Source organism: Peromyscus eremicus, chromosome 8b (assembly GCF_949786415.1).
Source record: "Peromyscus eremicus chromosome 8b, PerEre_H2_v1, whole genome shotgun sequence".
Taxonomy (NCBI): Eukaryota; Metazoa; Chordata; class Mammalia; order Rodentia; family Cricetidae; genus Peromyscus; species Peromyscus eremicus.
In genome coordinates, this window is record NC_081424.1 from 36,516,059 (window position 1) to 36,542,396 (window position 26,338).

Here is a 26,338-nt window from a genome sequence, read left to right on the forward strand (position 1 = left end):
GAGAGATGGCTCAGCAGTTAAGAGCACTGACTGCTCTTCCAGAGGTCCTGAGTTCAATTCCCAGCAACCACATGGTGGCTCACAACCACCTGTAATGAAAGCTGGTGCCCTCTTCCAGCCTGCAGGCATACATGCAGACAGAACATTGTATACATAATAAGTAAATCTTTAAAAAAAAAAAGTTGCTAATCTCAATTAAATCATGAGAAGACAAATCCACATTGAAGTCTGGTTTTCCATTTGAGTCTACTTGACCTGTAAGTATTTAATCTGAGACACCACTAAACTACTGTCAAGGTGGTGTTTGCCCTCACTGACATTACTTCAACGCATTTGGGTATTCTTTGCTAACAGCTAATAAATCTTAGTTTCCTAAGAGACTAGACAGAATCTAGCAATACTTCTCTACTTCACTACTGAGAAGAACTAGTCGGTATCCTGAGCATTTTGTGACATCCACAGACAGATGATTAGAGTTCGGTGAGGGGGAAGGAGGGATGATGGAGGAACACAGAGTTATGGAATATGCAAAGATTCCGATTAAAACAGAATAGAAATAATCAATGAACAATACTCACCCATAGTTCTTTACCTGTGCAGTAAAGACAGGAGTCTGTGGCATGTCCGGGTATTCCCAGGACAGGGTCGCGTCCAAGTTATAAGACTTAATTAGAACATTAGTTGGTACAGGCACTGGAAGAGATTCAAAAACAACACGGGTCACAGTAAGAAAGGAACACCAACAACAGAAGACCTTAGTCAATGACGTGTTAGACAAACACGCCCAGGAAACTGGAAGTCAGTCTAGCAGATACTGAAATCATTTCAATCACGGCAAACTCATAGGATGCGTGTTACTGAAAATGTACAGAGGAGTTCCGATTCACTTTAGGTTACGTAAACACCCTCATGACATAAGAGGAGATGGCTAATCCTCAATGTCGTCTTGAATACATTTAGAGTGACCCAGTAGAGAAACATCTGCATGTGTCTTCGAGGGTGGTAGTTTCTGGAGAAGTTTAGCTGAGAAGGGAAGACCCATCCTGGATGTGGGAGGCATCATTCTAAGGCAGGGGTTCTTAACCTGTGGGTTGAGTCCCCTTTGGCAACTTTTATTTATTTATCTACAAAAAAACATATTTACATTGTGACGCATAACAGTAGCAATATGACAGTTATGAAGTAGCAATGAGAATAATTCGATGGTTGGGGGGGTCACCAAAACTGAAGAACTGTAAAGGGTCGCAGCATTAGGAAGGTTGAGAACCAGTGTTCTAAGGGGTCCCAGACTGAATAAAAAGAGAAAGGGGTGGGGGAAGAAGTGAGGATCAGCTTCATCTCTCTCTTCCTGACTGGGTTGGATGTGACAAGCTGCCCTCCTACCCTCTGCTGCCACCCTGCGTCCCTACAACAAACTGCAACCCCGAGCCTGTGAGTCAAAGCAAGGTCTTCCTTCCCGAAGTCGCTTCTGTTGGTTTATTTTGAAACAGCAATGGGAAAATGAACTAATACATACGGGAAACACAAAGACAGCAGAAGACAACCAATTCCCACACCATTTTAGTGGTTCCGATAAAGCAACGCACTGCCTACTGTAATACCAATCATTCATTCACTTAATCGGAAGCACTAGAGTTTTCAGGATTTGCCAGCACAGACTACACTCAATGTCCGTAGAAGAACTGGTCGCACCAGGGCTTCCCACTCTCACTCTAAAATGCCACCAGGCTCTCAACACTGCCTCCCGGGAGAATACACCTTTCCTATTTTTTCTAGATAGCACACGGAAATCTGCCTAACGACAGCTGAAGCATCCACTGGTCGTAGCAGTTGAGAAACAGTGCTTCGTATGTTTATAATTTTAAGCAGCTCTTTAGTGTTTGGGAGGGGTCAATCTTTGCCATAAACCTCACCCTACGTTGATTGATCAACATAGGGTGAGGTTTATGGCAAAGATTGAGATTATGAAGGTGGAGGATGGAGTGGCTGTCCCCAGATCCAGACACTCAGCAGATTTTCTTGATCTTTCTGGGGCCATTAGCCAGACAACTGCAAACTATCTACTATGCTCCCAGAAACACCACAGATGCATGCTGGGACATCAGTACCTATCAGCTTTGATTTTCTAAGCAACTTCCTTGAGAGCAAGCCTAAAAATAATGGTCTCGCCTAGCTCCTTTCTCTCCTGTTTTTGGTAAGACTGCCTGTGGCCATTCACAACACAGAAACCTGGGGCTCCTTTAGGAGGGGGTTCTTTCACAGGGTGTGTCTGTACATCAACCTCCCCAAACAGCCCAGTTCCAGTTAATAATCGATGGCTTACGAAGACATGAAAGCTACTCCTCCTTCCCTCCAGAACAATTCAACATTACTACCAAGTAAGCAGCACACAACGGTTACAGCATATCTAAATCAATCAGCACACACACACACACACACACACACACACACACACACTCTCAAGCCAAACCAACACACTTACAGAACCGGGTGTCAGGGAGGACACCTGTGATGCCAGCATGTAAGTGGAGTTTGAATGGGAGTGTTTAGAATCCCAAGGCCGGCCAGCCTGTGAGATCTTAGACTGAAAAACCAGACCAGGACGGGGATCATAATGAATCTCAACTACTTTCAGAAAAGCCATTTCTCAACTTCAGCATTAGCTGCCTCTGCAAAGCCTGAAAATGTCCAACCATCGGTTCTCGTTCCTCACTCTCCTCCTCACTCTTTCTGTGAGAATTCCAGACGGACACATGAGGCTTGGATCAAATCTATGCCCACTCCCTCCCTCCGTCCATATCCCTCATCACCATGTTTCGCTCCCAATCTCAGGAGCTGTTTTGTGTTGTTTTTAAGGGCACAGAGTCCCTGAGTGCCGCCTGCATGGGCGTAGGGCCATCTGCTGGGAGCAGCCTATGGGGGGGTATCCCTGAATAAAACTGACTCCCCTGCTCCCCAGGAGCCAACAACTGCCAAGAGCTCCTCTGTGGGGGGGGGTGGGTGATGAGTGTGTGTGTGTGGGGGGGTTCATGAGCCCTTCTCCCACCCAGGCTGGGATTTTGAATAGCTTGACCTTCATTCTAAAAAACAAACAAAACCATTTATCTTGGAATAAACCTAACCAAGGAGGTAAAAGACCTGTACAATGAAAACTTTAAAACAATGAAGGAAGAAATTAGACACCAGAAGATGGAAGACCTTCCATACACATGGATTTACAGGATTGATATTCTAAAAATGGCCATCCTACCAAAAAACAATGTACAGATTCAATGCAATCCCCATCAAAATTCCAAGGCAATTCTTCACAGAAATTGAAAAACAATCTTAAAATTCATATGGATACACAAGAGCCAGGGTAGCCTAAACAATGATAAGGAATAGAAACACTGCTAGAGGTATATCACATTCCCTGACTTCTGACTATACTACAAAACTATCGCAATACAAACGGCACAGGACCTGAATGAAAGCAGAGACATTAATCAACTGAATAAAATTGAGGATCCAGATGTAAGCCCAGGCTTCTGTAGTCACCTGTTTTTGACAAAGAGGCCAAAACAAAACAAAACACTGAGGAAAAGCCAGCATTTTCCACAAATGGTGCTGGACAAAGTGGACAGCTGCATGCAGAAGAGTTGAGGCTAGACCCTCACCTCTCGCCCTGCACAAAGCTGCCAAGGGATCAAGGGACCTCAGCAGAAGACCTGGTGCCCTGCCTTCTTTTCAACAGCCTCTTCCAGAGTTAGTCTGTCAGCATTGGCATTTTGAGAAGAAAGGAGCCAAAACCAGGGGGCACCTTCAACACTTCGCTCAAGCCCCTCCTGGGCTGGCTCACACAGCTCGCTTGGAAAGCACAATTTCTACTTGCACATCTTTAAAGGCCATAGCCGCTAAGCCTCCTGCCTCCACAGCACAGGGATGCCCTTCCTCCCATTTTTAACAAGATCTTTACTTCCTTTTAAAATCTTTTAATGTTTGTATGATTTATTTTTATGTGCATGAGTGTTTGCCTGCGTCACAGGAGTCCCTGGTGCCAGTGGAGGCCTGAAAAGCACATTGTAGTCATCGGATTCATTGGAAGTGGAGTTACAGATGGTTGTGAGCTGCCATAGGGTGCTGGGAACAAAAGCTGGGTCTCTGCAAAAGCAGTGAGTGTCTTTAACCCCCGAGACATCTCTCCAGCACCCAAGATCCTCTTTTTAACTCTTCCCAATAGAAATAAACTTCTAACTGTATATACTCAACATGAAATTCCTGCCTTGAGGAGAAGGCACATAGAAAGGATCACACTGTAGATGTAACGACCATAGTAAAAAAAAAAAAAAAAAAAAAAAAAAAAAAGGCCTTTTTGACATGTAAAAACAGCTTCGTCAGGAACCCCACTATACCCAAGGCTGCACCTGATAACCACAACCCAGTGACATCACTCCCTCAAGATAACAGACACACAACTAGAACTCCACAACGCCCACTGGACAGCATATAAGCAGAGACCAAGAGCAACGTTCTGCTCTGCACATCTGGAGAGATACTACCTTGACCTGCCCTGTGGCTGGAAGAGTTGTCCCCAGGATCCTGACCCTCGAATCAGAGTCCTCTGTTAGAGACTGGACCTGACCTTCGGTTAAGATACGTCGCACAAGTGAGCAACCTTGATCAGATAAGCTTAGGACTATAGATAAGAATTTAGAGTGTGAACCTTGAGTGATGACCCTCATCATAATAAAATATGACTTACTAACTATGAGTATCTACTTTCTTGATCGAGACAGTAGCCCAGGCTAGCCTTCAAATCACTATATAGCCCACATCAAGCAAACAGGTAGTAGGAAGATGTTTCAGTGGATTATAGCAAGAATTACTACTAAAGAGAAACTTTTGGTTACTATACCAAAAGACATCACCTGTGGTTTAATATAACCAGAAGAGAAACCATGTGGTTAGGTTATTAGACACCACTTTTGTCTTTGTCAAACTTACACGACAACTGTCACGAGGTTTCAGATTTTATCACCTGACCTTTAAATTACAATGCAGAGTAGTTAAAATAATTAAGGCTCACAGCAAACTTCTATTCCAGATATATTTACACTGTATAAATAAAAACACATGTAGAGAAAGCAAAGAGGCGCTATTATCTATGGAGTTTAAGATTATGCTAGAACAGTTTCACAAACTAAAACAACCTTACAGATTTTGTGATCTCTTGAAAACAGAGAGTTTTCTGTAACTTGTTTTCAGAGAAGGGGTCAGAATTATTTGAAGATCTCACTCCCATACTCCTTCAATTCAAAACCAAAGGTCATAGTGAAATGAATCATCCGGGCCCTTTTCCAAGAGACTGGCTTTCAGAGCAAAGATCTGGCTTGTAGATGGGAAAAGCATGGGGACATCTGTTTTCACCACGGTGATTGCTTACTGTCAACTGAGAGACTCTGGAATAAGAAATTCATCTACAGAGAAAATACCAAGGTTTTGTTATTTTTTGTCAAAATAAATTTATGACTACCTTCTCCCTCTGGAGTGGGTCATTCACAATCTGAGGGAAGAGTTGTTTTTCTTTATGCATTTCCACTTCTATTTTGGGAGGCAGCAGCATGCCTTGGGTTTAAGCTGAATAGTGGTACCATGAGTAGTTACCTTATCACTTCCTTTGCTTGGCAGTGACTGAACTCAGGGCCTCGTGGATGCTAGACATGTGCTCTATCACTAAACTATAGCCGAAGCCCCTGGGCTAATTTATTCTAAAGTTGAAAAATAGTTTGGGAACTGAAAAAAAAAAAGGCAAACTGGCCTTTTCTGCTAAAAACAAAACAAAACACAAGTGAATGGTAGAAAAATGAGTGTTCAATCCTGAGCAAATTTTAAATTTCTTTTATTGATCTACATGATTGTTTTTAAAAAGCCAATACACATCTTCATATATAACTAAAATAATTTAATATTTAAAATTTTCTGTTAAAGTAATGATACACATGTTAAGTGATGATGATTTTCAAGTATATAAAACTCGAGAGGTTACATCTCAGGTAGCCCCCGAGGCCACTGTATGAATGACATAGGATGAGGGTATGTACTTTATCAAGGAGAAGACAAAGCTTCAGGGAAGGTAGGTAGAGATGATGATGCCCAATGTGTCATTTGTTTTAATAAATATCCTTGCGACTGTTTAACAAAACGAGGGCTATAACCTCCCATACAAAGGGGGAGCGGAGATGATGTTTTCCGATAATTCCGCAGGAGTCTACTTCATTCAATGGTGCTGATTTTGGGCTCTGTCACAACTGTGTAAAGCCACCGTGAAACGTGAATAATACACTACAATAAGTCACTTCTGTAACTCCGACGGGGCTAAAATGGATATTGTGTGTTTTGACTATGTGTGTTGCCGTGGGGCAACAAAAATAAAGACCCCCCCCCTTTAATAAAAAAAATTACATATGAACCAATTCCTTTCTCTCAAGAAGTCACTTCATACTGATCAAAATCTCATTCTGATTACCTGTGCAATTAAAACAAAACCATCTACACTACTGCCATGTATTGCTATATTTTGTATGTTAGCTCCTAAAAGCTATTATTTGTTTTCAATCTCTTAGGGTTTGTTTTAGAATCCAAATGCCACCTTTCAAAATCTGTAGGGATTGTGACTCAGAAGTTCACACTTTAAAGGAACTGGTGCCTTGACCTTGGGGTATAATCCCAGCACTCAGAGGAAGGCTGAGCCAGGTGTGAAACTCGCTTGGGTTACATAATGAGATACTACCTCAAAAAAAAAAAAAAAAAAAAAAGTAGACAAACAAATAAACAAAACAAGCATGGGGACACAACAGAAATCTAAAGAAATGCACTTAAGAATTCACTGAATGTCCTAAAAAGAGTAGAAAAGAAAGAGAGAGAGACAGAGAGAGAGAGACAGAGAGAGAGACAGAGAGAGAGACAGAGAGAGAGAGAGAGAGAGAGAGAGAGAGAGAGAGAGAGAGAGGAGGGCTGCCCTGTATTATAAAATGCTAGGGTGCAGTTCAGAAGGGCACAGATCTTATCACAGAGGGCAAGATTTGAAGACTTGAAAACCATGAAGTCACACAGAAGGAACCTCAGGAGGAGGAAGTGCCTGGCACTCCATCTAAGGCACTGCCCCTGCCAGGCAGCTGGGTTAGTCTCCACCCACCTCCAGAGTCCCACTGACTCTGCCTTCTCAATATCCCTTCAAAAGGCCCCTCTCCTCCATCACACAGCCATTTCTCGTGGAATCCTCCTGACACTTGACACTGAGCTCCAGCCGAAGGGGCTTTCTTCTTCAAGCTACTGTACATGATGCCTGGCCTTTCTAAACAGTGTTATCTGAACCTGCACAGAATCACCCGTTGACCCCAGGAATGGTGGGCACTTTATATTCTTGGCTCAGGCTCTTCACTTCTGTCAGGAACACTACGCTACTATTTTTGAGAATTCCACACCACACCTTTCAACAATATCCTTCCCACACCAGTTGGCACCCAGTGAAGCTAGGGAAATCAGAGCCTCCCTTCCTCTGGGATTTTGTTTGGATAGAAGTGGCAGGATTTTAAAACTCAAAGGCTACCGGCACCCGGCACCCGGCACCCGGCACCCATGGTTCCTGCCAAGTAGGGAATCTGTCCATGGCCAGGCCACTAGAAATGAGAAATGGTAAGTTGTAGCCTTCTTGTGTTCCAAGTGCTAGCTTCCTGAGCCAAGCTGAAAGCTCTCATTTTCTGCTTAACTCTGGCTTGGATTCTCTGAACAGTTCTCTTTTGGGTTAAGTCAGCTAAAGCCACGTTTCCATCCCTTGCTGTTACACACGGCACAACTTTTAATTACTTCCTCCTGCTCCCCTGACACACGTTCTATGATAAGACACTTACCAACCTGCTAGCCACTTCACATTCCTGCAAACACGATTCTTTCTAGACCTCTGGGTTAATGTTCTCTGTGAAATCCTCCCAGAGTCCCCTAGATGCGGTTTGGGACCCCTACCTTGGTTTCTAGCAGCCTGTAAGTAAGTTCAAGTTCTTATCACTGGGTACTGCAATTGCCCACAGTGACAGGCAACTTGCCCTGGGTAATGGCTGCTGGCAGGCTGGTTAAGAACGTGGACTCTGCCACTTAGGAAGCGACCTCTACCTCTTGGGCAGCCCTGTGTGCCTCACTATGGATGCAGATACCAGCAACACTACATGGGAGGTAAGAAAATAGATCTGTTATGCCCTCTGCTAAGACAGTGCCCAGCACTCAATAAGTCCTAACCATGGTTTGTCTCCCTAGCCCTTGTCTATCCTAAGGGATGACTAAGGATTTCTTTGCTTGACAGTTATTTGGTTTTTTTTTTCCTCAAGACAAGGTTTCTCTGTGTAGCTTTGGTGCCTGTCCTGGATCTCGCTCTATAGACCAGGCTGGCCTCGAACTCACAGAGATCTGCCTGGCTCTGCCTCCCCAGTGCTGGGATTAAAGGTATGCACCACCACCGCCCAGCCCGACAGTTTTTTTTTTTTTAATGAGTGCATCTTCTATTTAATTCAAAATGTTAAGTTACCAAAGTAATAGATTTTTAACACAGCATTTTCATACATACTACATACATGTCATCATACTCTCTAATTTGCCCCCTACTTCCTCCTGCCTCTTTGTTTCTGGCCACCTGCCTACCCTGAGGACCCTACCTTCACATCCCATGTGTTTTATTACCCTGTTTTGATTTTTTGTTTCTCCTCCCTCAAGATCTTTCCCTCATGGTCTCCTTTTCTCACACACACACACACACACACACACACACACACACACACACACAATCTAGAATCTATATATGGTAAGATAACATAGTATTTGTCTTTCTGAATCTGGCTTAGTTCACTTAACACAATTAACACTATTCTGATTCCATTTTTTTCCCTGCAATTATGATTTCATTTTTCTTTATACCTGAGTGGAATTTCATTTTGTATATGCGTCTCCTTTTCTTTATCCGTTTTTCTAGTGACTGACGTCTAGGTGGCTTTTTCCTAGCTATTGTGAATAGTTTTACTTGACCTTTGAAGATCAAGTCAAGGCAGGGCTGAATGGGAATGTGGCACACCTAACTGGAGCTCCTGGAGTTAAAGAGGTTGGATGCCCCCAGACCTTCCAGCAGCCACTAACTGGGAACACCTCAGACACTTAAGACTGGGGACTGGGAGGGAGTGGATGGTAAGTTTTATTGCTCTCTCTAGAGCTCTAATCATTGAAAACTATCCCCAGCATGTATTCCCCGGTTAATGTGAATAAGCAGGTGAAATCAGAGGCTCTGAGCAGTTACACTATAGAAGAACCCTTGCATCCCAAACACTTTGACACTTAAAAGCCAGACTGACAAATCAGAACTCCTTAATATCAGTTGGACCATCTTTCTTCTCTCCCACACAAAGGTTTTGGACAACCGGAAAATAAAGTCTATACACAGTGAGTTGCGCACACGACGCCAAACGCTGCCCTGGAAACAAAGTATAACAGTCACTAAAGGTTTGTGCTGTTGTGTTGGCAAAGAAGAACGAGGCGAAAGTGGCGTGTAAACCACCGTGAGCCCGAGGCCCCTGAGGTCCCTGGACCCGAGACTACTTTGCCTAAAGCGGTGCAGCCCGGACTGGGAGGGACTTCCCGGCCGGGAGCCTCCCGCCTGGCCGCCTGCCCTAACCCTGCCCCAACCCTGCCCGCAGCGGCTCGGAGTCATTACCGGAGGGCGGCTCTGGATTCTGGGTGCTAGCCACAGCTCCGCTCCCGGCCTCCGCAGACAGCATCAGGACCACCAGCAGAAACATGCTGCTAGCTGCCGCTGGCGTGTCCATCCCAGAGCGAGAGACAGCTGTAACAGCGTTCCCCCGCGGCCTCTGGCCCGGGACTGGCGTCACGTCCGCCCGCTGCGCTTAAGTGTTGGGGACCAGGCCGGAGGGATGGGCGGGACCAAAGTCAAAGTCTAAGCCTATGAGAGCAGGCAGGGCGTGTAAGGGGCGTGGCTTTGGAGGGAGGCGGAGCCTCGGTCAGGGCGAAGTGAGGAGGTAAAGGCAGAGGCGGACCATCAGGGGCGGGGGCGGGGCGGGGTCTGGGCAGAGGGGCGGGACCAACACGCGATTTGTAAGCGTTGATTGGAGATCGGGGACGAGGATGGGATTTGAGGCGGGGTCTGCAAGAGGAGGCGGGGCTTGGGCGGGTCTAACGTGGATAAGGACGCCCGTTGTGGGTGAGGTCTGGCTAGTGGAGTAGGGCGTGGGCGGAAGCCGTAAACTGAGTTGGAGGAGGGGTGGACTACCCTGAGGCTTGAAACTAGGCTTGCCTCGTCTGTATTCGGGCCCTGGTCTCTGGGATACATGAGGAACTCTAATCCAAAGGTTACTTTCCTTAAACTTGACACCACCTTCCGCAGTTCCTCTTTCTGTTTTTGTAGTGACCTGGGGTTGCAGACTTTTGCCTCGATCCACAACCCAGACACCATGGCCATCTATCTCATCCATCTACCAATCTAGGCGTCATGGAGTCTGAGGTTTTAGAAGAGTTCGAAAAAGCCTTCCCCAGTTCCTGCCAGTTTTGTCTGCGGAACTTGAACCTCTAGTTTTTTAAAACAGTTTATGCGGACTCCTACAATACAAATCCAATGTGCTTGGGTAGGCAGTTTGTTCTTAGAAAAAAACAACTACCACAAAAGAAGTGAATGTCCATTTTAATAATGAATTGTCAAATGGCAAATTATTACGTAATCTCTCATCAAGAGATCAGCCCTTTGCCTCTGTAACCTCCGGCACCGTCAGTTTGCCTCTCTCATTCCCTTACATTCACTTTAGTGCCCTTGCCCTTAATACAGACAACACTCTAGACCTGTCCTCGAACAAGCTGCTTCAGTGCTCTGCTTATCACCGTCTTTGCAAAAACTTTAGACTGCAACCCACTCTCCCATTCTCTTTATCCCTCTCTGTTTTTAAGGACATCTTTCTACTCCCCGACACACACACTACAATATGGGCATTTATTAATTTTTCTCTGCTTCTTAGAATTCAAGCTCTATAAGGCTGAAACCTTGGCATGACGTTCAGTCTTTGCTGAATGAAAGAAAGCCCTATCTTTAGGCAAACTGTTATGAAGACATTGTGCAGATTAGGAATTATCAGCTAACGTGTGCTATGTGTGTTACATACAGTCCAGTATTCCTCAGACTTTGATGTCAGTATAGACCTTGGTGATCTTGTGCAGGTTCATATTCAGTAGATCTGACTCAGGTGAATCTTCAGCTTTCTGAATTTCTGGAAAAAATACACAGCGAATACCATCATTTTCGGAGCTAGGACCACACTTGGAATACAAAGGCTTTACACTGTCTGCGAGACTATTTCCTTTGATGTGTTTATGATCTACATCCCAAGAAAGACATTTCTAGTCATTGTATGGGTGCAAGGATAAATTACTGCACTTTGCTGTTTAGGAGTATGGAGTAGGATAGACCACAGTATGCAATTTGCAGACTCTGTTGTAGTGGCTATCACAGGCTGGCTTACTCAGGAAGCAGCTGAGGAATTGGAGAGTAAGATGCAAAACATTTCTTAGGGTGTGCTGCTGGGATAAACCTCTTGTAAAAGGGGCTGCTGGGTGGGGATGGGAGGAAGCAGAGCAAGAGGACATCCCAATCTCCTCTCGTCTCCTCTCCTCTCCTCTCCTCCCCTCCCCTCCCCTCCCCTCCTCTCCTCTCTTCCCAACCTCACAAGCTGCTCTGAAGTTGGGGTGGCCTTGTAGGGGTACCCTAGATGAGTGGGAGAAGTGAAGCCATGCCTCACCAGCCCTGCATACAAAGCTAGAACAGGACATGATTGGGGCTCCCCTGACTTTAGCTGAAGCACTTTCCCGAAGAAGCCTGGCAGATGAGGTGGACTGCTGGTCGTGCTCCCGGTGACAAAGATTCACAAGCACATCAGCCACTGCAGAGCATCCTTCCAAAGCACTGTTGTGGTCCCTGGGAGGCTGAGGATGCTTATGAATTCACTAAATGTTCTTAAGTGCTTCTGTGGCTACCCAAGGTAGCTATGCCCTTAAATGCTGACCTGCGCAAAGCATAAATGGCACCTACCCCCATGGAGCTTGCGTTCACTGGGTTCACTGGGGAACAGGCATGGGAAGGGCACTACCTAAAGCTGTGCTGGTTCTCAAGGAGAACAATGAGATTAAAGAATTTTAAGTGTGTGTGTGGTGGGGAGTGGGGACAGGGGAGTGGCTTAGTCTGGATTTTAATGGGGAAAAAAAGGCGTCTTGTTTGTTTGTTTGAGTTAGGGCCTCATGTATCCAAGTCTGGCTCTGCACTCACCCAGTAGCCAGGGATGACCTTAAGCTTCTGATCTTCCTGCCTTCCTGATCTTCCCATCTCCCGAGTGTTGGGATTATAGGTGTGCATCATCATACCAGGTTTCGGCAATGCTGGAGTGCAATCCCGGAGCTCCATGCATGCTTCCAAACACTCCACCAACTGGGGTACACCTGCAGTCCAGGAGATCTTTTCTTAAAGAAGTTACAATGTTGTAGCCTGCTAAATTTGGGGGTTTGGGTGTGGGGGAGGGCGGTGGGAAGAGTTAGGTTCTACAGGTTAATAAGATTAGAAGGAAAACGAATAAAATCTATATATTTTAAAAATCCAATTATACAAATTTTGTAAAGTAAATAGAGAAAGGAATAAATGACCAGTGTTTTGGCTTCTTTGGTAAATTTCCAATGCCTAATCATTGGAGAATATCCAAGTATATGTTGGTCCCCTCTGTAGCCTTGGGTAGGTTTTTAAACCATGAAAACAAATTTGGGGTGAGGGTGGATCATCCAAAGCTAAATGTACATTGAACGACTGCTCAGGAGGAGAGATACGGTTTGAAGGGCAAACTCAACATGGCATAGAGGGAATCAATAAGCCAAATAACACCAACTGAAAGCTTAGAGCATGATCTAGCGACAACCATTAGTAACACACATTGTGCCTCCGCTGTGGCATTTCCTTCCCTTTATCAGGGCAGACATGTTTGCCTGTTTCCTTTTAAAACAGAGGGCTTGAGAATCTGTAGCTAGGGCACAGAGGTTTACATTCTCTTCACCAGTCTATAAATAACAGCCAAGACCCTTAACCCCACACACTTCCCCAGGCCTCTGTCTCCACACTGCTCCTTATCTGACTTTCTGTTTTGTTTTTTTTTTGGTTTTTGTTTTTTTTTGGTTTTTCGAGACAGGGTTTCTCTGTGTAGCTTTGCGCCTTTCCTGGAACTCACTTGGTAGGCCAGGCTGGCCTCGAACTCACAGAGATCCGCCTGGCTCTGCCTCCCGAGTGCTGGGATTAAAGGCATGCGCCACGACTTTCTGTTTGATGCAGTATTTATCACCATCTGGAGAACTCGCTGTGAATTATATACACTCACCTGTGTTGTATACACACTATGTTTTTTCCCAAAATGTACAAATGTATGTGACATGATCTCTACAAATAATTATTGAAATTGTATTTATAATCACCAAAGAATGCAGCAGGCTTATAGGAACACAAAAAAGGGACTTAATATGAGATTTAAGGAATTCATATGTGGGTAAACGTGTAACACACATATTTCTTTAACTTGTCTCTTGTTATTAGAAAGATAAACTTTTTACTGAGAGTGACTAGAAATTTTACCAGAAAGATGAACTCCTTCTTTCCCTCACTACCACATCTCCCGGCCCTGGACAAGTATCTAACAGCCCATCAATCTTTATCAAATAATCAAAAGAAGATTAAAAAAAAAAACAAACTTATTAAGAGATATAGGATGACATCATATGTGATTTAATTTACGGTTGGCTACAATGTAACTGGGTCACTGATGGGAGGTCAAAGTGTTTACACGTTATCAGTATGCTATGCTAAGGAAAGCATTATTTGGTTTTGCTAGCATACCTCACTTATTTGTCATACTATTATCTGATCTTGCCATGCCATCCTCTGCCTCAAAGTAGTTATTTGTGGGACAGGAAAGTCACCCACTGAATGAAAAGGAGGACATGACCGCTCCTAGGTCAGGTTGAGAAGTGTTTTATTGTAGATAGGAGGGAGAGTACAGCCAGAGGCATCTGGGAAGGTCTAGACCGCACTGGACCACGAGAAGAGAAAGAAGTGGGGAGATCGAGAGAGGAAGGGAAGAGAGAGGGAGGAGAGGACAAGCAGACCAAGAGAGGAGCCTCAGACCAAGAGACCAAAAGGTCAAAAGTGAGCCAGCCAGGAGCCAAGAGGCCCAGAGGGAGAGAAGAACCAAGAGAGGGCCAAGAGAGCTAGTGGCCAAAATGGCTGGTTTATATAGGAAAGAGAAGCTGGGGGAAGGGGAGGAAAGGGAAGCCCAGCCCCTGGGCTGGAGAGGTTTAGGGGTGAGGATGGGGTGAGATGGGCTGGGAAGAGCCACAGGTACTGAGTGTGACTCCCCCCCCCCCCCCCCCCCGTTTCTTTGGAAACTGACACCGCATATGGTTTCTCTTAGAAGGCTACATGGAGAGTTGCAATGTGCAGGTGTACCTCACCATCTCACTTCAAGAGGTTTTTTTTGTTTGTTTATTTGTTTGTTTTCCCTTCGATCTCCTATCTCACAGCTTTCTTGCTATTGCGGCTCTAAACGCTCAATGCTACTTTTCTGACCTTAGGTGTAGCTACATATAGTCATAGGACTTCCTTTTGATCAAAGATCTGTAAGCAAAAGTCTGTATGTGTATGACTGGAGAGCATCATGGGAACAGATGCAAACAGAGAACAGGCTGGCCTTGACCCTTTTCTGAGTCCCTGCTTTGAGGGTACACACAGTGATGTTTACTGGGCGGTGGCAATCTGCAACCCTCATGCAATCCGTCTGAGGAGAAAACAAAGCCACAGCTAAAAACGGCAGTGAGACGCGGGAGATGGCTTGGCTGGCAAAGTGCCCGCCACCTAAGCATGAGGCCCTGAATCAGATCAGCTGCATCCACATTAGCAGCAGGCAAAAAGTCTGTACCACCAGCGATGGGGGTGTGGTGGGGGAAAGGAGACGGTAGATTCTTGGAGCTCATTGGCTACTCAGTCTAGCCGAACTGATGAGCTCCAGGTCCAATGGGAAACTCCGCCTCATAACATATAGTGGGGAATGATTGATGAAGATACTTGAAGTCTACCTCTGGCGCCCTATGCCAGTGAACACACATGCATGCTCACTTGCACACTCAAATGAGCACATATATGCATGCACATGTGTACCCTTGCACACACACACACACACACACACACACACACACGCACATGCACGCACGCACGCACGCAGGCAGGCACGCACGTACGCACGCACGCATGCACCACACACAAAACTGGAAGACTGTGGATACTGGAAGCCTGAGTCATCAGTGTTTGCATTGAGTCGCTGAGCCAATGTCTATGACCATTCACCTCTGCATGTGTGCCGCGGAGAGAAAAATAAATGCTTATTGGTTGAAACCATTGTCGAGTTGATTTTCTGTTCATCGTGCTGAATTTTATCTCACCCAGGGTCAGGCCGTCCTAAGTTCTCTTTCAGAGAAGGAGCTGGGGTGTAAACCACAGCGCAGAGGAGGAATATCGAGAAGCAGAGGCTACCACTCAAGCACAGAGGGTAGAAAATTAGCAAGCGAAGAAGATCCCTTGTTTGGGTGGGAGATGGGGACAAGAGCAAGGCCTTGTCCAGGTCTCACAGCTGCACCAGCTGGGAGGCTTGGTGGAGCTGCTGTATACTCTGAGCTCCCCGAGACTAGTTCACTGGTTACTTTTCTCTTCTGGCTTTTCCATTTGTCTTTACAACATCCCCTGTCTCCTGGGGTGTCGGATCTCTGCAGCTACAAGAGCCCAGTGAGCATAGTTTGAAGCCCTGTGTGGTCCGTCTCCCAAAAGGATAGCTACTGTGCACTTTGAGAAGAAGATGGCTCCCAGCATCACTCAAAATACTGGCTTCAAAAAAAAAAGAAAATGTTGCTAAAAAGAATTGAGTGACCTAGAGAAGTACAGTCTGTTCCCAGTGCCCCATTACTTCCTGTTTCAGTGTGTACCACCCCCCACCCCCATCCCCTCCACACACCAGAAAGGGAACTCAGCACTCTTATGCCCCACATTGTTCTCTGTTCGCTGGCTTCTTGCAGACAAGGAGCCCTCCTCCTAGCCAGAGCTGCTCTGATTCCAGCTGCTTTAAAGTTTCTCTCCGCTCTTACCTGCCACCAGCATCTGGGCAGATGTTTTCCCATGGCTTTGGGTCCCGATTAAATCAATTAATTATTATTATTATTTTTTTTTTGGAATGAGATCTACATGAACAGCCTGGACATGAGTGGGGGTAGTGAAGGGCGAGGGTCGAGGGAAAGAGAGCTTGGGGGAGCGGGAGATCCCAGCTGGATCAACAACAGAGAGGGAGAACAAGGAATAGGAGACCATGGTAAATGAAGACCACATGAGAATAGGAAGAAGCAAAGTGCTAGAGAGGCCCACAGAAATCCACAAAGATACCCCCACAACAGACTGCTGGCAATGGTCGAGAGACAGCCCGAACTGACCTACTCTGGTGATGGGATGGCCAAACACCCTAATTGTCGAGCTAGAAACCTCATCCAACTACTGAGGGATCTGGATGCAGAGATCCATGACTAGGCCCCAGGTGGATCTCTGGGAGTTCAATTAGCGAGAATGAGGAGGGTTTATATGAGCAAGAATTGTTGAGACCAAGGTTGGATAAAGCACAGGGACAAATAGCCAAACGAACGGAAACACATGAACTATGAACCAATGGCTGAGGGGTCACCAACTGGATCAGGCCCTCTGAGTGGGTGAGACAGTTGATTGGCCTGATCTGTTTGGGAGGCATCCAGGCAGTGGCACCGGGTCCTGTGCTCTTGCATGAGTCGGCTGTTTGAAACCTGGGGCCTGTGCAGGGTCGCTTGGCTCGGCCTGGGAGGAGGGGACTGGACCTACCTGGACTGAGTCCACCAGGTTGATCTCAGTCTGCAGGGAAGGCTTTGCCCTGGAGGAGATGGGAATGGGGGGCGGGCTGGGGGAAAGGTGAGGGGGGCGGGAGGGGGGAGAACAAGGGAATCCGTGGCTGATATGTAGAACTGAATTGTATTGCAAAATAAAAATTTTAAAAAAATCAATTAATTTACTGGCTTCAGAATTTGATAACTTTGGGACTGGCACTCCACCTAGATGCGTTGACCCTAAAATAGTTCTTCGTCGGCTGAAGAATGAATTTTCAGAAATGGTGTTGGCGAGTGGGAGTCTTAAAAGGAAAGCAGAAATTAATATGTTTTTTTCCCTGGGCAAAGGAGTCTGAACTGCTACCAAATCACGATGTGACAGCTCGTTTTTCAAAAGTGGGGTGTGCCTTTTCTTAGTTACGTTGGCAGTTTGGTGATTGGATTCGAACAGGAGACATGTTCTATTTGGTCGACAGAGAGAAAGAGGGCGTGCGTTTCCGCTTAGTGTTTAATATCGGCATTATTACTATTGTACTGGATGTCAGTGGTGGTCTCTACAGGAAGTATTTCTTAGCTGTAGCAAACAAGAGGCTTTCTTTTGTCCTTTGTTTGTTTGTTATGGAGACAAAGTCTGCCATAAAACTGGACTAGCCCCAAACTCTTAATCCTCCTGTCTCAGCCTACTAGCGTTAGGATACAAATGCATGTGGGTAGGCCTGCCTCCTCTTGTCTAAATTCTTACCTCAGGTGTCAGTCACCCCGCACCTACTGGTGCCTACGGCAGGCAAGGGGACCTCCCAAAGTCAGCTTAGACCTTTACACCTAAGGAAAGAGGCACCCACTTTCTTTGAACATAAAGAGAAATCTCTTCTTCCTTAGTACAGACAAATCCTCCTTGGAAATACAAAGAATGAGAGACCTAGGTGCTTATGGTCAGAAGTCTCAATAGATTTCCTCAAGAAGGCAAGACTGGAGCTCTGAGCTTTATGCTTACCAGGTATCTCCGTGGTCCTGAGGCTTCATCACCCTCCCATCCCCCAACCCTGACCCTTGACCTTGCATGTATCTTTGGGGAGGAGGTAAATGGTTCTGGAATTCTCCTTTAATAATCACTTTTAACTTTGAGCCTTGTTCTTCTATCTCAGGTTCCACATCTCAGTAAACTTTTCTCAAGAATCTTAATTATACAGAAATATAAGAATATTTCTCTTTGGCCTGTAATTCTGCAAATGAGCTAGATCTCCGTTACCATGGCATCATTTCACAGGACTCTTGATTCACGTGACGTTCTTGGTTTTTATTTTAGGCATTTGCCACTGGTTTTTATTTTAGGTATGTCCCACTAGGAAGGGACCTTCGAGGTTAATCTTTTTTTTTTTTTTTTTTTTTTTTTTTTTTTTTTTTTTTTTGGTTTTTCGAGACAGGGTTTCTCTGTGTAGCTTTGCGCCTCTCCTGGAACTCACTTGGTAGCCCAGGCTGGCCTCAAGAACTCACAGAGATCCACCTGGCTCTGCCTCCTGAGTGCTGGGATTAAAGGCGAGCGCCACCACCGCCCGGCTTGAGGTTAATCTTGAAACTAATTTCTCCTCTCACCTTCAGGACACGGGGAAATGTGGTGTTTTGGCATTTGTAGAAAGAGGAAAGAGAAAGCAGGAACCTGTGACTTCCTGCCCTTCTCTTTTGGCATAGACCATGAAAATGTTTTCTGACCTGCTGAAGCCATAAGAGTCTCATTCCAGAGGTCTATTTTTGCTGTCTGCTAGAAAAACCTGTCCTTGAACCTTCAGGCAAGGGACAAAGAGCAGAATGTGAATGACCAGACATTGCTCCGTCCCTCCCAGTTTATTACTGTCAGAACACACCTTTGTTATCGAAACCATCCAACCACCCACATCACCAAACCCACGCTCCGGTTTCCATAGTTCACCTTTCCTAATGAGGGTTCTTATGAGACAGTGAGCAGGAAAAGGCATCCCTCCCCCTCTCCACCAAACCCACCTCTAAGTTTCTAGAGGGTCTAAGAATGTGTATGCCTCAACACACAGACCTCTATGAGAGAATTACTACATTGAGTTCGTGTGAATGTGTATTTCTTGCATAACTTTTTTTTTTTTTAAACCGGAGCTGAGGACCGAACCCAGGGCCTTGCGCTTGCTAGGCAAGCACTCTACCACTGAGCTAAATCAGCCTTGCATAACTTTTGACTTGAAATCAGAGGGCAATGAGAAGGTGATGTCTTGCTAGTCTATATTATTGTAAGCAATTTTGTCTTCATGGACACTTGTCATGTGGGAAAAACATGTTAACATGGTCAGGACAATCCTGACTGTCATTCAAGAGAGAAGAAGACAATCTTTTATTTGGGGGGGGGGATTTATAAAGTGGAAGATTTGCTGCAGCTTTATGAAATGCCTGCGCCTCTGGTGAGATGGCTACAGGGAAACGTCAGTTCTAACCCAGTGGGCTGGGAGTAGTCAGGAAATCCTGTCATAGGAAGGGACCTTTGCGCTTAATCTTGAAACTGGTTTCTCCTCTCACCTTGGGCTCCTAGCAACTGCCAAATAGTGGTAGAGACAACTGAGTCTTTTTAACTGTGTGTTTCCTTTATTTGCAAAGCATTCTTACTGCTTAACATTTCAGTTTGCTACAGGTGACAGACAAGGCTCCTTCAGGGTATGCTTTCTGCTTTTGTCTCTTGTAACTCCCACATTGCCCACCAAACAAGCCCTGTCCTTCCACCTAACTTCTCCGTCATTGATTTCAGATTGAAATACCTTCACAGTTTGGTAGAAGACTATAAAAACACATTTTCACAAGCAAAATAGAATGAGCTGGGTGTGGGGATGTCCAGTGGTAGCTGTTCAGCAGGCTGAGATGGGAGGAGACATGTTTGAGTCCAGAGTTCATGCTGAGCTCATACAACAAAAAAGTCCTTTCTTAAAATAAAACATAACGTGTGTGTGTGTGTGTGTGTGTGTGTGTGTGTGTGTGTGGTATGCACGTGCATTTGTGCTTTTTAAGCCAAAAAAAATATGGAGGAACAATTTAAATGAGACCATATATTAAAAACAATCGCAACAACAACCCCACACGAAAGGAAAAAGGAGTGACTTGGGGTTTTCTTGTCTTTTCTTCCTTTTTAAGTGCAAAAAAAAAAAATGTGATGTTTGGGGAAGCAAAATTGCCCAGTGTGTCTCTAAAAAGTCCAAGATAAGGGGTGTCATTTCCAAAATGAGGTATTTAGGCAGTTTCTTTGCCACAGAATGCAAGGCTAACTAATAGTGAGGAAAACATTGACTGGGTTCCAATCACAGCCCCATCGTTTGATAGCTGTGTGGCCTTGGTCCACTGTCACACCTCTGGGGAGCCTCATGCTCAGTCATTGTATTCGCCTTCGCAGAGTAGATAGATATGAGAGTCTGGTCACAGGGCCTAGGAGAGAGAAAGTGCTGGAAAAATCACGGCCACTACATTGGCTGATCACAGCTGCAGCCACTTTCTTTCAGCCCTGGGTCCCAGCACACTTGATATACAGCCCACACCTTTTTCATTTGGCCAACGTGAACATTCAAGGTGAGACTGACTAGCGATACCGGGCAAAACCACCCACTACAGAAAGGAATGGACACCTTCGTGACGGGCCAAGGTCACCAACCTGGTAATGGATCGTTTCCTGCATATCATAAAAAGATAAAGAGATCTAAATAGGCTCTGAGTTATAATCCCCAAACCTCCTATCCCTGGGCACCTCTTGAAATAATCAGCTCTGTCTGAACACTGGATTCAGGAATATATTATGGAAACTGATGGGAGTTACAGCAGGGAGGCGCAAGGGGGCTCTGAGATCCACCTCGTGATCACCAGAGTAGTCACAATGAGAGCGAAGGAGTCTGGAGGTCGCCCACACTGGGTTGAAAACTGAGCTGTCTATTGCTGAGAGTGAGTGGTTCTGTTCCATAGGGAATGGAAACCACTAGTGGCCCACTGGTTGTCCACGAACTCATCTGTGTCCCCATGCCGACAGCCTCTGCTGTGACTGACTAGATAGAAACAGCGGGCACCATTCATGACGGAAAATCCACCTTTGATGCACCTTGACTGCTCCCTAAGTTTCGCTTGATTAACATAGGATTAAAATGAGCAGATACTGCATTTCCAAGACTCCCCTGTGATCGGGGTCCTGGCAAGTGACTCGGTTTCTTCATATGTACAAAACTTCTTGGGAAAAGCTGCCTGGAACATCTGTGCCAGCTGCCGGAAAACAGAAAAAGGTGATGGTAGATGTGTGGTTCATAAGCCCTGCACCCTGGTACGCATGCCTGATGAGTGTAACTATGGACCTTGCCACAGCTGCTGTGTGATCTGTGGCGATCCCATGGTCTCTGATGCACCATTCAGGAGGAGAGAGAGAGTGTGTGTTGCTCAAAGCTTGTCAACTTGGGGAACCCTAAGACAGACCTGTTCTATGAACGCCAACAAAAAGGTGATACGAGGTGATGTGTGGGTGGCCCTTCCCTCCCCCACACCAGAAAAGACACCTAACGCTCCAGCAGAAAGGGAACGAAGGAGCCCAGAGTGCCACCGGGACCATCTGCTAGTGTCCTGGCCCCTAGCTATCCTTTCTTTCCGTCATCCAGGCGGGTGGGGATGAGAAAGGGTTCCTCATAGAACACCCAGGCAGACTATGGAAGAAACATTACTAGGTTGATTCATAATTTTGGTTGTTGTTGTTCTTGTCTTTTGTTGTTTAAAGTTGGAGAAGCGAGGTTCTGCTCGCTCCTTATCTCGACACGCTCTTTCCACAGCGAAAGTTTCCAAACACAAGCTGCATCCTCTCAGCCTTCTGTCTGAGGCCTTGACCACGAAGCCGCCCCCAGAGAAAACAGTGGTTTCTCAGTGGCTCTGGTAGCCGCTGTCCTTGATGACCTTCAGTGTGGCAGGGAGCCATCAGAACAAGAACGTATGAGAGAGTTTGGTCTTGTGACAGTTCCCAGATGGCCCTGGCTGCCAGTTATTTTCCTTCTGAGAAATTAGAAATTTTCTGTAGCTATTGTTCTAATAAAATTAGTGTATGTTTCTTGGTCTTTTGTTTGTTTATTGTTTTTCAAGACAGGGTTTCTCTGTGTATCTTTGTGCCTTTCCTAGAACTCATTCTGTAGCCCACGCTGGCCTCGAACTCACAGAGATCCACCTGGCTCTGCCTCCAGGGTGCTGGGATTAAAAGCGTGTGCCACCACTGCCCATCTTTTTTTTTTTTTAAAGAAAGAAGAAAGGAAATGAAGGAAAGAAAGGAAGGAAGGAAGGAAGGAAGAAAGAAAGAAAGAAAGAAGGAGAGGAAGGAAGAAGGAAGGAGGAGAAAATTATAGGAGGGAACTGGCATGGATTGCCATTGTGCTGATTAGGGATGGTGGTCCAGATCATGAAACCTCCACCGTTTCTTCCTCCTGTAACAGCTTATCATCACCTCTCTCTAAAGACCCTTCTGGCGTTAGTCCTTCACAGCCCAGCATCTCACCACCTGAAGAGTTGAACTAACAATGTAGTGGATCCTCAGCTGGAAACATCAGGATTTTAAGGGTGGGGCTAAGAAGACACGTGCTGCAAAGTTGGCTTTCGAGGCAGATAAGAACACTGACGGGTGCTGGGAAATTACCCGTGGCAAAGCGGTATCTCCAGTCCAGGAGTCTATCTCACCTGCTCCTCGGTGGATGATGTCAGGGGCTGGAGGGATTCTGTTGTCTTTTTTGTTGCCAGGGCTGCTCAGGGTTTTAAACCACCCTGCTAAGGGGCCACCGTATTGGGCAGTGCTCTAGTTCTGGTGAGACATGAAAAGGCAAATAAACTTGAACAGACTGAAGTTTGGGGGACAGGTGATATTCACAGTAGAGAATTCTGTAAAGGCTGTTGCTCAGTAAAACAGCAGAGCCACGTCTGTGAATACATCTGTGTTCAGACACATCAATCCTGGGAATGAGCTGATGGGCCTTAAACAAGACTTGATCCAGGGATTTGGTGTAAGGACCAAGGACTTTCTGGTTCACAGATATCTACGTGCTTTTTCCGTACTTCTCTATCCTTCCTCATCTTAAGGCGGACTTCCCCATGATCACAAGGTAGATTGCAGAAGCAACAGCCACAAGACTCCTTCCTGCTGACATCAAAAGATGGGTAATATCCACAGATTCCAAACACTTCTTCTGGAGACAGAAACTGAGGGAAAGTAGCAGCTTTAAAGTGAATTATCATCATGGCTCCACTCGGTATGAAGGTTGTAACCTCATGAGGATCACGCAACAGGGGAGGCCAACCAACCTGTTTAGAAGGGATTTTTGAGGGTTAGTGAAATATAAATAGTAGCTAAGTTCATTGTATTGCCAACTAAACTTGTGATATATTAAGCACGATTGTATAAGTCTGGGATCTTCAGGGAAACAGAACTGATGGGATGTATGTGTGGGTATGGATATACTTGGAGAGAGGGGTGTGTGGAGGGGTATAGTTCAATGTTATAACACTTGCTTCATATGTAGGGAGTGGGAAAGGGAAGAGAGGGGAAGGGAATAGATGAGGAAAGGAGGGGAGGGGAGGGGAGGGGACAGGAGAGGAGGGGAGGAGAGAGGAGAGGAGAAGGGGAGAGATTTTAAGGAATTAGCTGACATGATCGTAGTCTTTGGTGAGGCCAAATCTGCAGGAATTAACAGCAGCCTGAAGAACTTGCAAAAGAATGGGCGATTCAGTTCAAGGATGGAGGCCAGAGACAGGGGCAAGCTGAGGTCCCAAATCCAGCCTGGAAGCTTCCTGCTCCAGACTCCTCCTGCTGCGTCTTTGTGTTGCCATTTTGGAGGACTCACCACAGAGAGAGCAGAGGAAGGTGCTGGCCCACAGCCAGGTTCCCAGAAGCAGGCGTGGTGGCACACGCCAGGCTACCCAGCTACATAGCTGAACATGTGTTGATGGTCTTGGGGAGGTAAAATGTCCCGAAAAGGGTAAATTAGCAGGAAATCTGTGTGCAGCGTGTGGTTTTGACTTATATTCGAGGCATGTTGCCTTATAAAGATTGGAAGTCTGAGAGACAAGCAGTGAATTATTAAAGTTGAGAAAAGTGGGGAGATTCTGTCCTGATCTTGCTTTGCGGGACATGGGCACCAGGTCTGACTGTGTGAGGACAAATATGAGTCCCAGCTCTGCAGACCATGCTGTCTGTGTTCTGTGCCTTCTCTTAAAGATGACCTGTTAACAGTTTCGTTGCAAAATGGTTGTGATGATGATGATTATATTAAATTTAAATTATATCTCTTTCAGGAAAAAATAAATAGAATTATGGAAATAATAATATTTGGATGGTAGAATTGGTTGTTTTCCCTCTGTTAAACCTTGGTGAGGGGTTTGAGCTTGAGTCTAGAAGTTTAAATACCAACATCAAAGAGCTTCCTTTCTAGAAGGTGTTAAGTTTTAATCATTACTTAATTACTTAAAAAGATTTGTTTTTTTTTGTCTCTGTGGTTTGAAATGTGTGCGTCAGTTTGACGGTAGAGGGTTGGTGAGCTATGCCTGTGGTTTCCTTGGCACAAACACTCACTGTAAATATGGCTTTAGATCAAGTTTACAGGAATAGACTCATCTCTACGTGGAAGATTTTAGAACAAAAAGTAGATTGGACATTGCGATTGTTGGTTTTAGTTGTCAGCCTGACACAACTAGAATTACTTGGGAAGAGTCTCAAAAGGATTGTCTAGGTTAAGTTTGCCTGTGGATGTGTTTATAAATGCAAGGGTTAAATGAATCAGTGACCAACTCTGAGTATGTAACAGTGCAGCTGTGCATTAGTTTATGTTGTAAAAGTTGATTAAACAGGAAATCCAAAGCCAGTAAGGTTGATGATTTCATTGTTCTCTTTTTTTTCCCCCCTGAGACAGGGTTTCTCTGGGTAGCTTTGGAGCCTTTCCTGGATCTCACTCTGTAGCCCAGGCTGGCCTCAAACTCACAGAGATCCGCCTGCCTTTGCCTCCTGAGTTCTGGGATTATAGACGTGTGCCACCACTGCCCAGTTCATTGTTCTCTTAAAACAGTGGTTCTCAACCTTCCTAACACTTCAAACCTCATGTTGTGATGATGCTCACCCCCACCCCAAATTATTTTCATTGTTACTTTATAACTATAATTTTGCTATTGTGATGAATTATAAAGATCTGATATTCGACCCTTGTGAAAGGGTCGTGACCCACATGTTGAGAACTACTGTCTTAAAAGAAGGTTAAATAAATAGGCTGAGTGCACAATAGAATAACAGTCTTAGATCTTAAGTGACCTCAAGGTGTATTTATTATTAACGCTAGTGTGAGGCCCAGCAATACAGTCTCGTAGAATGTAAGAAATATTTTCATAATATTGCATCACCGTAGTTTATTGGGGATTACAGTGATTACATTAATTGGTATGGGAAAATACACTCTATGTGGATGTTCCTGCGCTGTATAAGAATGACGGAAATGAACTGAGTGGGTGTGTTCATTAATTCATTGCTCTCTGCTCTTGACTGGGATACTACATGGATAGTTCTCTCTGCTCTTGACTAGGGTACAACATGGCTAGTTCTCTCTGCTCTTGACTGGGATACAGTATGGCTAGTTCTCTCTAGTTCCTGCTGTTGGGACTTCCCTGGTGTGGTGGACATACCCTGGAACTGTGAGCTAAAACAAACCCTTTCTTGTTAAGTTGCTTTTATTGAGGTAATTTTCCCCCCTTTCCCTTTGGTTTACAGATTTGTCAATTTATTTTTTTTTCCTTTTGTCTCGGCTTTTTAAATTTTTTATTATTTAAAACAATTTTTAAGTTTAAATATATTTTGATCTTATTCTTCCCCTCCCCCCAAGTCCTTCCAGGTATTTTCCCCTTCCTACCCACCCAACTTTGAATACTTTTTTCAAAAAAAAAAAAAAACCCACAAAACTCAATAGAACACCAAAACCAAGAAAACAGAACAAAACAACACCCAAAAAGGAAAAAAGAAACCACTAAGCTATAATCAGATAAAAGCACACACAAAAAACGATGGATTCCATTATATGTTGGTCAACTGCTCCTGAATATAAGGCCTGCCCTGAGATGATTGATATAACCAGTGTCACTCCATTAAAGAAAACTGATTTCTCTCTTTCAGTAGGTATAAATGACAGTTCAGTTGTTAATATTTACCCCAGTGGCTAGGTTTTCATTCATTAATTCATTTTTTTTTTAAAAAAATCACAAAATAAAATACCATATGATAAAATAAAAACTATCCCATCAAAGTTGGACAAGACAAACTAACAGAAGGAAAAGAACCCAAGAGAAGGCATAAGAATCT

General features: G+C 45.0%; 1 protein-coding gene across 1 annotated transcript in view; it reads right to left on the reverse strand.

Moving 5' to 3' along the window:
• The window catches only part of Ifngr1 (interferon gamma receptor 1), a 28,150-nt gene extending 18,213 nt beyond the window's left edge, over positions 1–9,937 (reverse strand). The window contains exons 1-2 of the mRNA XM_059272688.1: positions 9,731–9,937; positions 579–693 (exon numbers count right to left, since the gene is read on the reverse strand). Of these exons, the coding sequence (XP_059128671.1) occupies positions 579–693; positions 9,731–9,842 (227 nt within the window). The 5' untranslated portion in view covers positions 9,843–9,937. The remainder of the gene's footprint in view (positions 1–578; positions 694–9,730) is intronic.
• Between the last annotated feature and the right edge of the window lie 16,401 nt (positions 9,938–26,338).